The following is a 13345-nucleotide window of genomic DNA, read 5'->3' on the forward strand; positions in this document are numbered from 1 at the left end:
GAGGGCGGCACGTGTGACGTCAGAGGGACAACAATACAAAACACTGCGCGAAAGTACAGATGCCCCAGAGAAGTGTCAAGAGTTTTCAATGACAGGAGCCTGACAGCCAACAACAAGGGGCAACACAACCAAAGAACATTTTATATTAATAACAAAGCAAAGAAAAAGGGCGTGTGCACAGAAAGTGAAGCTGCAGTGCTGTCTCGACTTTTTGTGCCTTTTTTTTAAAGTTTATATCGTTCCCAAAACACGTGGGCAATCTACCAGTGTTCATGTGTGACATATACAGCCTGGACTCACACTGCGTGTCTCCACGATGCAACATGAGTTGGGCAATGGAGCCTGCTAACTTCTACGAGAGCAACAAGCTGTGCGCCCCGCAGCAGGGGGTCTGCAAGCCGGGCAGCAGGAGCGAGTGTCCGGCCGAGGACGGCACCATGGTGGAGCTGAGCACCGCCGCGCCCGCCATGTACGATGACGAGAGCGCCATCGACTTCAGCCAGTATATCGAGTCTATGACAACCGCGCCAAACCTGGAGCTGTGCAACGACGAGCTCTTCCTGGACCTGTTCAACACTGTGAAGCAGGAGAAGGCGGATTTCTACAACATGCAGAGCCCCGCGATGCCCGGGGACATGCAGCAGCTGTCAACCCAGTACGCAGAGAGGAAGGCGGACAGCGGGATGGAGAGGGTGGCGTTCAGCGCGCCCATCAAGCAGGAGTCCGACTGGAGTGACAGCGAGATGTCTTCCTCCCCCCTACCGTCCCAGATCGAGAGCTGCGCACAGACCTCCGTCAGCCTCCTCTCCACCGGGCAGCCTACTCCCCCCACTACCCCGGAGCCTGCCTCTAACGTCAGCTCGGCCAAATCCTCCCCGAGGAAGATGGGCAGAGAGAAGGGGAAGAGGGTGGACAGGAACAGCATGGAGTACCGACAGAGGCGAGAGAGGAATAACGTGGCTGTGAGGAAAAGCAGGGATAAAGCGAAGAGGCGCAACGTTGATATGCAGCAGAAGTTGCTTGAACTGGGCTCTGATAACGACAAGCTTCATAAAACTATCGAGGGGCTAACCAGAGAGCTCTCCGGGCTCAGAGATTTCTTCAAGCAGATGCCCAACCCCTCCTTTGCGAGTGCACAGAGACGGTGACATATCAATGATCCTATGAACTGAGCATATAGGAGACATACCTCAACAGACATTTCGTTTTTACCATCTGTACCAGATGTATTTTAAGCTTACCATAATGGCACTGGAAAATATATGATGTTGCTGCCATATTTTTGTGGGATTTTCCTCTGTATTAAATTATTTTACCACTGCATTTACATGATGTTATACCTGATATGGTACATGTTTTATAATTCCAAACTTTGTATAAGAGCCAGAGCATGATCTTTTATATAGTTTGTATGAAACCTTGAACACATTTTTGTTTATGGAATCTATAATAAAATTGCTGAAAAGGTGCAGAAATATCCTGGTCTGTGAATTGTCTTTGCATGTTATATATATTTATTGACGTAGGAGCAGCTGGAGTGTAGAAGAAGTGAGAATGTGCAACAGGAAATAGAAAGTCAACTCAGCAAAAATACATTCTTTTATTGACGCAGTTTCAGAAATCTTAAATACAGAAGTAGAAAAAAAGTTTTGCTTGACAACTTCAAAAAAGTCTTTACAGCCAATATAGTTGATGAAGCACGTGGGCTTCTCTGACAGACTGCATGCCACTGGTCCACCCTTGGGCTGTCAACTCCTGGTCCACAGTCTCACATATCATTAACACAAACAAGACCTTGTCTATGCAGCCGGTTCACTTCAGCTCAGCCCCGAGCTGTCAGGGAGGCCTTCAGAGAGAGAGGGGGGGGGGGCGGGGACCGAGGCCTAGTGAGCAGATCCTTGGAGCCTGCTGAGGCATGAGGATTGATAACATGAGCTACTTGCCCTGACAGCTTCAGAGGCAGATCTCTTCCAGGCCGATCCAGAGGGCAGGCTTCCTGGTGACGACTCGAACGTAAACGGTGAGGGGGCCCACCTCTTTACCCAGAACATTCTCCACATCGTAACCTGGGAACTGAAAAAAACGTTATTTAAAAGTAATTAAGAGCATTTTAAGCTCATAATTTATTTTAAACAACTCCCTTTAAAACATCCTCTACTAGCTGCACATGAAAACAATATATCTTTCTGCTGAAGTTGCAAGATTATTTTGAGTGCACTTAAGGTCCTGACCTGTGCACTTTCCCTTGGTCAGCAGTATTTCTGTTGATTTAAGTATTTATTTTGCACTCACCAGTTGCCCTGTTAAAATGCATTAATGCCAACAATGATAATAAAACAACTGCCTTAATGTCATAAAATAAATACACTATAATAATCCTAGAGTAAAAACGGCATGCTAACTTGAAAATAAATAAATAAATACACGAAATAAAAGAGGTGGGTGGAAGATTAGATCACAATTTTGGCAGCAAATTCCTTTAACTCTATCAGTGACACGTATGACTCAGGGCTTTCTCTTGTTCAGTGCAGGCCTTATCACCCTGACATGAGCAGATGACAGTGCTTTCAGGACACATAAGATCAATGCACTGAGCAGTTAATCCCAGAGTTATGTAACAGTGTGTTATAGGATACAGTACCTCATTACCCTCCAGTGCACCAGTGTTGAGGATGGACATTATCGTCTTCTCCTGCAGCTGTCGGGAGAGATGAAAAGATTTGCACGTCTTTTTAATTATCGCCTTAATGTTGTTAATGAACAACAAATGCAGCGCTCACACAGTGTGCTCGCCGGTGAGTAACAGACTGATAGGCGCTGGATTATCAGTAGGTTGATAAAGAGAGCGCTGATAGTTTTATCAGTTTGGCTCGCTCAGTTTTCTGATTACAAAGTCTCAGCAGGTTTTACATAATAAAATCATGCAGATGCACATACGGAGAAGGATTTTATTTGTTCAGCTTATTAATGTGCAGGTTTGTACTAGAGAGGAATCACTGTCTTTCTCAAGGACACTTCAACAAGACTGGTGTTTGTTTATCTAAACTTTTGAACCAAGCCTGCTCCCATCCTAACTTGTTCTGCTGCATTTGTTTTGCATTTTTAGTGATGCCTCCCTTTTTTCAGTTTAAAGAAATAGTTCAACATTATGGGAATTCTACTAAAACTACATATTTTTCTTGATAAGAGTGAGATGAGAAGATCAATACCCCTTTATGTCGGTAGTAGTTTTGATATTGCCTTAACAATTAAGTATCTTTGGGTTATAGACTGACAAAACAAGACATTAAAGGCATCACCTTGGACTTTGAGACATTGGGATGGATATTTTATAGACCAAACAGACTAGAAAAAGCCAGCAGATTAATGAATAACATAAATAATCGTTAGTTGCAGCCCTATTCTTATCAAACTCGATAAGAAAGCGAATAAATATCGAAAATATTGATATATTCTTTTTAAAACGCAGGCAAATTTATACTTGAGTCCTATGGCACATAGATTTTTTTTTTAAAACTCATTCTTAAAACACAATAACACTGTTTTTCTCACCTTAACTTTCAAAGTGCAATTAATTATCGAAGAACTCAGGAACACTTCCAGTCGAATCTTCGTGTCTGGCTTGTCCACCAATGACTGACAAGAAACACAGCGGAAGTTTTGTCTGTCGAAAGAAAACAAAATAATGTGAATGCCATGATGTTTCTTTGCATTAAGACATTTTTATCAAAGCTGAGAACTCACGGTTTTTCAGCTAACATCTCTAAACTGTCACTCCCACAGTGGTTGCAGGCAGGCCATGAATACGCTGTGTTTTCATCCACACCAACTATCACGCCTGCAAGCAGAAATTAAAGAGTTCAAATCAAATACTAAGACACAACAACCAGCAATGCAGTGTACTTTTAGTTCTTTAGTTTACTTTTATGAGCCTATTTTTTATATTATTTTATTTACATTTGATTCTAAAAGTTTGAAATATTGACGCCACAAACATAAATGATCTACACATAGGTTTCGGAGTGTGTGAATGTTTGTGACCGGGTGTAAGAGATAAACACATCCCTTCCAGTTTTATCTGAGATTGCAGAGATAGACGCAGCAGAGAGCTCCCTGCCATAAGATACCAAATGTAACTCTGATAAATGGCTCCGGTACATTCCGGTCTTCAGCTTTTTCCACCGGTTATTTCCAGAAGATAGTATTCATGCACGAGTGCAAAAGATAATATGCTTGTTTTATTTTCTTCCAGGCACCTGACTAAACATGTACAGCCAGAGGGGCCAGAACTAAGCGGCTTCACAGTGTGAACTATAACCTCCACTGTGACACAAAGTCCACAGATGCAGATAATTGTCTAGTTTAGACAGCTTTTTTTGCAACATTTACATAATTGGCAAATAATCAAAGAAAGCAAAGCAATATTAGACAAAGACTTTCCATTTATACTCGGTTAATAACAAAAAAGTGATTTTATATTGTAATTAATTTGCACATATGCTGTCTGTATGCAACACAGATTTAGAGGAGAATGCAACTCATCCTCATGACGTTGTTGCTCCCCTAATCTGACATTTAGAGCCATATGGGGGAGCAGGCATGTTTATTTCACTGACACAATGACAGATGAGATGAATTCAACCAAATTGCATGTGTTTTCACTTCATAAAATCCCAAACAATGACAGCCTGAGGACACTGAATAACAAAAAGCAGAAAGCGATGCCTTGAAGCCACATCAAGGCCTCTTGCTGAGTTGTAAACTTATGAAAAACAAGTGGTTTTCTTCCCCTGAGAGAACAACACATCAGGCTGGTTCTGCAGGAATCACTTCAGATGAGGCGAGTTAATGCAATGATATGTAAATAAAAACCACAGACTCAGTGGGGGGGGGGGAGGCTGACCTGAAAGAGAGCAGAGGGAGTTGGGTGTGACCTCGGCACCGAGAGGATCCAGTCTCACAGGTTTGGGCAGGGTCTTTTGCTGGGGCTCAGGCAGCGACACCGACTCCGACCTGGATTCAGAATGACCCTCAGGGTCCGCAGAGCAAATCTCCAGAACGGACTGCTCCGCACACAGGAGGACACCTGGATGTGGAAATTAGAAATCAAAATATAACGACAGGGGAAACAAAATACATAAAACCAGATTATTGATTGTATTTATCTCATAATCAGCTGACTAGTTTAGGTGCAGTTGTGATGTAAACTCCATTTGGAGCAAGAAAAAGTTTTATAAACCCTATTTTTCACATATTACATGTTACTTGTTAGACGCTTTTATCCAAAGCGACTTACATACTCAATACTGTGGACAATCCCCACAGGAGCAATTTGGGGTGAAGTCTTGCCCAGGGACACAACGACATACTGACTGCAGTGGGGTTTGAACCTGTGATCCCCTGATCCCAACACCAAGGCTCTATCCACTGCACCACACGCCTCCACATATGACATATATCAAAAGTCTTACAAATCTAATACATAATATAACATGTAAAATAACCAATACTGTGTCACAGATTACATTTTCTTGCACAACCACTACTATACTTTTTATAAATTAAGTATATATAGTACATACATCTAATCATACACCTTAACATAAGTGGAATACATTAAATGTAAAATGTGTTCCTTGTAAGGAGTATTTTTACATTGTTGTACTAGTATCCCTACCTCTACTTCAATTACCTAGTAACTATCGCTGCCAGATACATTAAGTTTACAAGTACAATATCATTCTCTGGAATTATAAGTATATGTTATAGTTTATTGTTGTATGAATTCATTTACATAGCAACTATTGTTTTTATCACTGTTTTTTAAGATACAAATGTATTGCTATTTATTTAAAAGGCCTGTTCTATGTCTATTGCAGTACAGCCCTGGATTTCCCTGTGAGTTATGACAATAAAAGAGCAGATAATGGAAATACGCAAGTTAAGTACAAATATCTCCTTTTTGTTCTTGATGAACTTAACGCAGTCATTTACTTTCCACCACTGTCAGGGTGACGTTTGCACTCAGTCCTATGAGATCAAACACCTCATGACAGAGTGGCTGACTGGCATGTGAGGGCACAGAAGCTGTACCATGTTCTCTGATGGCATCTCTGAATGACATGCGACAAGCAGCGGGGGAGTTCAGTGCGTCGAGGACAGAGGAAGTGAGCGCACAGGAAGTGCTCACACACAGGGCCACCGTTCGCCTGCACGGCCTCTCGGGCTGCTCCTCCTGAAGACTTGGGTCTGAGAGCACCAACCAAACCTCACGCTGGCCTACATCACTGCTCTGAATCAGAAACACAAAGAACAGACTCAGAAGTACTTAGAAACAGCATGACCTAGAAAGAAAACAGCTCAAAAGGAAACACTAAACAAGCACAAATTGGATGCAAAACGTCAATTCTTGCAAAAAAACACCAAGAAACAGCTTTGAATAGATTATGTAGTCAACACACAATGCTGGGTTCTTGTACACCAGCATTATAAAGTGTGTCGGTGTTTTAGTGGTGTGCGCATGAGGCAAGGTCCAACACTTTGTTCTGAGCTGCTATCTCATCTCGGTCAAAGTTTAAAGGTCTCACCAATCAATGGTAGAGGACGCATGGGCTTCACACAGACTTTCATACACACAGCGATATGAACGCTGCTCTCTACGTCAGAGCTCTTATCAGGTTGTTGGTTCAAATGATCTCTAAAAGATGACTGAGGAGCTCCAGAAGACACAGTGTTCACCGTGCTCTTCTGAAGTTAAATCAGTGATCTTACAGAAATAAGAGAGAAAAAGTACCTGCGTTATTCTCTTGTACAGAACCGTGGCATCAAAGCTGCAGCGACAGGTTTTAATCTCACTCTGAAAAAAGAAAAGAACATGTCTGAGGATTACCTGCTGAAGAAAAGTAATCACAATGTGCAGAACATGTGCGAGAGAAAGCGTTCACCTGCAGTATGTCTCGTAAGGTGTGTTTTTTGGGAGGCAGGTAAAGTGGGGACACAGTTTGCTCCTCGGTGCGTTCAACTGAGCTCTCCTGACCCGACAGCAGGTAGCAGAAGCTCGGAGCTGCACCTGCAGGCCTGCTTTCCTATAAAAAACACGAGCAAGAAGCATCTTCAGATTGATGAAAATATATGAATTCCTACATTTGAATCAAATCTTAATGAGCAATGCCTCCTCAGATCTGAAGTTGTTAGTGTGTTTTGTATTTGTTTTCATATGCTGAATTTGTAGTCGGCACTGAGTTGTTGTCAGTTGGCCAATGTTTTATTTCCTTGCAGCTGTGCAATGCAACTTATTAAAATAGATTTTGTGTGTCTCATGTGTTATATCTACACTTTTTACTTGATTGCAGCAATGGTACATTTCTGTTGTATTGCGGATTGGTAATAAATAAGGGCGGAAATATGGGGCGCCCTGTAAAGTTATCTTCACGACAACGTAAATCGACATACAATCATCATCTACTATCATTCAATTATTTAAGTAATTTTTGTGGAATAAAATGCCAAAAGGTCTCTAGTTCCAGTTTCTTAATTGTGTTGATTTGCTGCTTCTCCTTGTCTTGTATAAAAGTTAACTGAATATCAGACAAAACTAGAGAATGCAATTCCTGAAGAAATTGCTAGTGGGAATGCTTTATGCTGAAAAGCTGACGCTAAACTGCTATGCCGAAATGTAATGTGAAAGAAGAAAGTGAATAATTTAGATTGAAATGATACATGAACACTGGGGGCTTGAATGTGTGATGAGAGAAGAAAAGAAAGTAAAAGGCTTGGAAAAGCAGCAGAATATTTGAACTGCAAACTTTTGAACTAACTTGATGGCGAATGATCTGTTGCCATGGCAACGGCATTTGATGACATCCCATAATACGCTTAGATGCGTTGATGGCTGCATCGTTACCAAACCTGTGAAGTTTTGGGCCGTTTGGAGCATTTTCACTGAAGTTATGAGAAAACCGTGTTTCATGGCGAGCCTTGTGTTACCATGGCAACTGCATTTGAAGAAATCTCAAAACTCTCACGTAGATGTCGTCATGGCTGGACTGTTAGCACACGTGAAGTTTGAGCACTTTTTGAACATTTTCATAGGAGTTATAGCGACATCGTCTTTTATGGCGAGGGATGCGTTTCCATGGAAACGACATATGGTGAGATCTCAGATTTGGAGAAGGGCTGTTGAGGCATGGACCGGTGATATACAAGTCAAGATTGGGGGACGATTGGACCGTGTCTTCATGGCTGGACTGTTAGCACACATGTGAAGTTTGAGCACTTTTTGAACATTTTCATAGGAGTTATACATTACATTAGGAGGTTACATTACTCTCTCTCTTCTCTTGATCGCCCTCTTGATCTTCGGCATAAGATGATGACACCCCATAATTGACAGAGCTGTTGAGGGCAGGACCATTAACCTTTATCTGAAGTCTGCTGCTCTGAACATGTCAGTTGGAGTGATGACATCATCGTGTTCCATTACACAGGTGTTTATAGTTGAGCTAACGAGCTCTGCAGAGCTCATAGGTTTCCATTGTTCGGAATGAGAGATAAACCTCTTACATGTGAACGTTTTGTGGAAGAACGATAACAGATATCTGTGAAATTTCAAAACGTGAAGCATGTCAAGGAAGTTGAGTCAAATTTCAAGATTTCCTACACTCTAGCTGTGACATCACGCACTCTGCCTTAACGAGCTGCGCAATGTTAAAGTTAAAATGTTCAAAATGTGATGTATTATGGGATGTATCTCTGGAATTATGAAAGTTATGAATGATAAAAGTAATAGCCTGCGATTCCCGACCGAGCTGAACGTTTTGATGTTTGAACGGAGTTTCTGCGATGTGGGAGGAGAAGAGGGCCAAAATAAGTCAGTGGAATAATAAACTTTTTGTCCGTAGCATAACATGCTGTATCAGCATTCCCACTAAACAATACATTTGACATCATAGCCTTGGGCTTCAGGAGTTGTGACAGATATTTTATAGACCAAACAAGAACTCAATTAGGAGAACGTCAGCAGATGAATTGATTAATAAAAAAGAATCATTATTTGCAGCCCGGACTGCTGTTATTAAATTAAGAATATATTTTCAAACCAAGCCCTTGCTGGGTGAGGATCATATACTGTATGGTGCGGATGGTAGGAACTCACGCTGGACACACTCGGTGTGTTTCCATGATCTTTGAGAGGCATCTCTGGAGGCCACAGGCTGTCTATCAAGCTGAAAAGCCTGCTGCTCCTGAGAGTGAGACACAAAAACAAGTAAGGAGGGGTGACACTGAAAGAAAGGAAAGGGGGGGGGGGGGGGCTATTGAATAGGGGACTTAACTGGAAAGACAGAGCCAGTTTCACTTCCACTGAAACACGAATCTTGTTAAGACAGAGCTGGTTTTAACGAATGTGCAGCAGGGAGCATGCTTGGGCTGGCAGAGCGTATAGACACAGAACGTCTTAAAAAGCAGGTTTTGAGACATGAATGCTGGGAAAGAATGCTCACACCCTATGTAAATCACAATATCACTATGGGCCACAAAGAACTCAAGGTATTAAAAAACAATTAGACATGACTCCATGTAAAAAGCTCAGATTACTGATGTGTGTCTATCTTTCAGCACATTCTTAATTGCAATAATGACAGACTGACATTTCATCATCCTGGATTTGCCTTTATGATGTTTCATTTACGTCAATCTGAATCTGGAAGGATTAAATAATTAGAGGTAAGAAGCCACTAACAGGAAAGATCCGTCTCCTGATTCATTGTATTTTCAGGTTGGCTGGTAAATGGTACTTATTCATCCATGTATGTGTGTGTGTGTGTGTGTGTGTGTGTGTGTGTGTGTGTGTGTGTGTGTGTGTGTGTGTGTGTGTGTGTGTGTGTCTGTCTGTGTGTGTGTGTGTGTGTGTGTGCTGTCATATCAGTCAGCGGTAACAGCCTGTTGTTAGTCAGCCTGTAATCACAGACTCTCTTTGTGTGGAACTGGTTCTGCAGCCCCATCGAGTCCAGTGAGGTCTGTGGAGGAGGATGAGTAACAACAAACTACCAGGACTCTTTCAGCTCACTTTAAAACTGAGCTTGTTTAGCAAATGCAATGGCACTTTGTTCAATGCTTTAAGATACAAGCTGTAGTTTCTACAAAAGTAATACTACAAACTTTCACCGTAAATTGTTATATAGAGATCATTTGTACAGTACTCAGATGTTTTTCAGGGTTTCTATGACTGAAAGCAAGTTGGATTCAAGATTTTTCAAAACTTTTAAATGCCACTTGGATTAAAATGTAGCACCAATATCGTACACACATCAATGACTAGAAGTGAGGGTTGCGTTCGTGCTCGAATTGGATATGGTTTTGAGGAGTGACGAGGCAACCGTTTTTTGTTACTCACTCTGCATGGCATTGTGCCGAGTTTGAAACATCTACTCTAGAAAATAAATCATATCCGTTTCACATTTCCTGGTACTAGTTTTACCAATTATTTGGAGATTCTAAAATGTCAGAAAAAAAGCCAATTCATTAAAAACTACTTTCCAACTTATGAGTTTAAATAGCTTGGAAGACTGATTTAAGACATTTGAAAAGAAAGAAAGGCCCTATTTCTTCATTCATGATTTCATTTGACTTTTTAAAGTGATCTTCAAGAACTATGCTTTTGTTTTTTTAAGCAAGCATACATGCAAAATTAAGCAGCTTTCTGTGAAAATAGCTGTTTACTGTAAGGAAAATATGAACAGTTCACACCTCTCACACAAGTCACATGCCATTGTGGCCTCTGATTGATTGTTTAGAAACTACACACACACACACACACCTCAATGACTAACATTGTTACAGAAAGGGTTAGACATTACACTCTTTCAAAGGTGTTGCCAATTGATACCACACTTGTGGCGAATATGAAACTTGAGCCAGGATCAGAAGCTAAGCTCACAACAAAAGGTGTGTGTGGGGGGGTCTTTAGCTGGTCTAAAATTAACCTTTTATCTGCATCAAATCTGCGGTCAGGCTCACTAATTAAATTCAATTTGTTCAAGCCAGACAGATACAAAAAAACAAAAACCCAGAATTACGTGTATTGGGCGGTTGGGTGCATGACTAACTCTTGGCCTTTTCCCCTTGACACAGAGCTAGTCTAGCTGTTCCAGTCTATGCTAAGATACGCTTACATGTTCCTGGCTGTGCCTTTTTGTCTACCATTCAGTGGTATCCATTATATTATCTAGCTCACATGATATGGTTAGAGGGTCTATATTTACTGGTTCTTAGAAACTGAAAAAAAAAAATGAATGCCTGATTTATCCTGACCAGGTCAAAGCTCTTTTCCACCTGAGCTGGTAATAGCGCCCATGTGTGAGCGGTGGAGATAGCCCATCCATCACAGTCTGACCACAGTAAACCTCCGGAGACATTATGGGTCGCGGCGACATCGAAAATACCAAGGATGTAAACATACCCCCAGCCGGTCTCTAAATGTTCCCAGGTCAGTGTTTCTAATCTGGGACCCTGACTATGGAATCTCACACGGGACGGAGAGCGTGCACCTCGATATCACTTTACATGTAAACACAGTTGCTCGGCCCACAGGAGAGTATTATCAGGTTCATATGAACTGCAAACCTCAAATTATTATCGTTTTTCAGAAGGGCATTCAAGCATGAAAATGGGGATTTGGCTGTGGTTTAAAATACTGGATATTATTCACACATTTCAAACTAAATACATTCACTCATATTCCTTAAAAACGTATAATCTGCAGTACACACAGACGTACTTTAATTGATATTTTCTGAGGATTGATAAGGAGGACCATCTCTTTAAAGCAACCTACTTCCATATTAATGTTTGTGTTACTGCTCAGCTTCGAAACTTTGTTGAATCATCTGTGTTTTATCTTTTTATATATATACACATGTATTTTCAAGTATGACTAAGGAAAGCTAATAGGGGATATCTATAGTCACATGTCATGTTTTCCCCCTAAAAATCACACCATCTTTTTATACACCTGTCAGAGTTCCCGTTAGCCGGTAATTACTGGACTATGACCGGTAAAACATGCTGAAGACCGGCAAATCTAAATCTCTCCGGTCAAAATGTCCGGTCAAAATTATTTTCCCTTAGCGCAATACCGCATCAGTTGAGCCACTTATGTGACAGATAAGAAGAGTATGTGACAGACACAAATAGTCAATTCTAATGTCTAACACTTAATGTGAAGAAAGAGATGTCCTGTATGGGTTGATTGCGCGTTGATCTGTTGGTAATGCCTCGGGGTTCCGGTGGGCATGTAAACAAATGCATAATGCTGCGCTATACTTTGTGGCCTCACCCGGTTGCATAGAGACGCTTATTGTTTAGGTGTCTTTTAATAAGCAGGTAGTCATATCATTAGCTAGAACTAGCTAGATCTGATCGATATGGACATAAACGCGAGTGAAGTCTAATCTGACGGGAGAGAGAGATCGGCTGCTGCTGACGAGTCGACACGCAGCTCTGCATGATCCCCTGCGAGCAGAGCAAAACACACTTCAGGTTAGAACATCACACGTAGCTATTTTAATTACCTCTCAAACTACCTAAACTAGTTATAGATATGTTTAGTTTTACTGTCGGGTCACTCATTACTGGATCCGCGAGCTGCATGATACTGACGGGCTGTCAGGACAAGGAGAGAGCGCTCCGTTTATTATTCCCGTGTTATTGTAAGTTACTGTACACGTTTGAATAATGTAGTTAATCTACTATAATTAGTTTGTTTAATATCGAATCATATCAATTTGTTTTAAAGCTCAATAAATAACAAAGAAGACCTTTGACCGGCACATTTCTACTTTTGTCCGGAAGATTTCAACTTTAACGGACATGTTGAAACAAACAAATATTCTAACGGGAACTCTGACACCTGTATATGTGTAAATAAATAAAAATAAGCCAAATGTCTGATTCTTTAGCTTGAGGCTCAGTGCCTCAAAAGCACACAGCCCTGGGGTTGTTTTTCCAGATGGCTTTAGAGAGAGAAGATAACCTCACATATAGCAGAAATCCATATCTTAGATTGGTATTGGTCACATGTTGAAGTTTACTCGTGGCCCTGGGCTGAAGTGATGGTCCAAAGCTACCTGGGATAGAGGGATGTGCAGGTGTGTTTAAGTCACCTTTCTCTAGTGACGCGCCGCACCACCTTAATGCCCCTCAGCACGCAGCTCCTCCCCTGCCACATGAGGCAGTATCGGCGGAGGTCATCCTCGCAGGACAGGAGGTGGAGCTGGACCACGCTGAACATCCCATAGCCATCCTGGACAAGCACACAGAGCCTGGGAAACAAACAAAAACACACAGA

General features: G+C 41.6%; 2 protein-coding genes across 2 annotated transcripts in view; one reads left to right on the forward strand and one right to left on the reverse strand.

Annotated features, from left to right (window-relative positions):
- Positions 1 to 52: 52 nt before the first annotated feature.
- cebpd (CCAAT enhancer binding protein delta) lies at positions 53 to 1477 on the forward strand. The gene has a single exon (XM_034137777.1). It carries the CDS (start codon positions 273 to 275, stop codon positions 1146 to 1148), a length of 876 nt encoding a protein of 291 aa, XP_033993668.1. The 5' UTR covers positions 53 to 272; the 3' UTR covers positions 1149 to 1477.
- spidr (scaffold protein involved in DNA repair) overlaps positions 1356 to 13345 on the reverse strand; it is a 41629-nt gene continuing 29639 nt past the window's right edge. The window contains exons 11-20 of the mRNA XM_034137776.1: positions 13161 to 13319; positions 9155 to 9242; positions 6945 to 7085; positions 6794 to 6856; positions 6094 to 6292; positions 4904 to 5086; positions 3745 to 3838; positions 3553 to 3664; positions 2642 to 2698; positions 1356 to 2073 (exon numbers count right to left, since the gene is read on the reverse strand). Of these exons, the coding sequence (XP_033993667.1) occupies positions 1954 to 2073; positions 2642 to 2698; positions 3553 to 3664; positions 3745 to 3838; positions 4904 to 5086; positions 6094 to 6292; positions 6794 to 6856; positions 6945 to 7085; positions 9155 to 9242; positions 13161 to 13319 (1216 nt within the window). The 3' untranslated portion in view covers positions 1356 to 1953. The remainder of the gene's footprint in view (positions 2074 to 2641; positions 2699 to 3552; positions 3665 to 3744; positions 3839 to 4903; positions 5087 to 6093; positions 6293 to 6793; positions 6857 to 6944; positions 7086 to 9154; positions 9243 to 13160; positions 13320 to 13345) is intronic.

The sequence above is a fragment of the Trematomus bernacchii genome, unplaced genomic scaffold (assembly GCF_902827165.1).
Source record: "Trematomus bernacchii unplaced genomic scaffold, fTreBer1.1, whole genome shotgun sequence".
Taxonomy (NCBI): domain Eukaryota; kingdom Metazoa; phylum Chordata; class Actinopteri; order Perciformes; family Nototheniidae; genus Trematomus; species Trematomus bernacchii.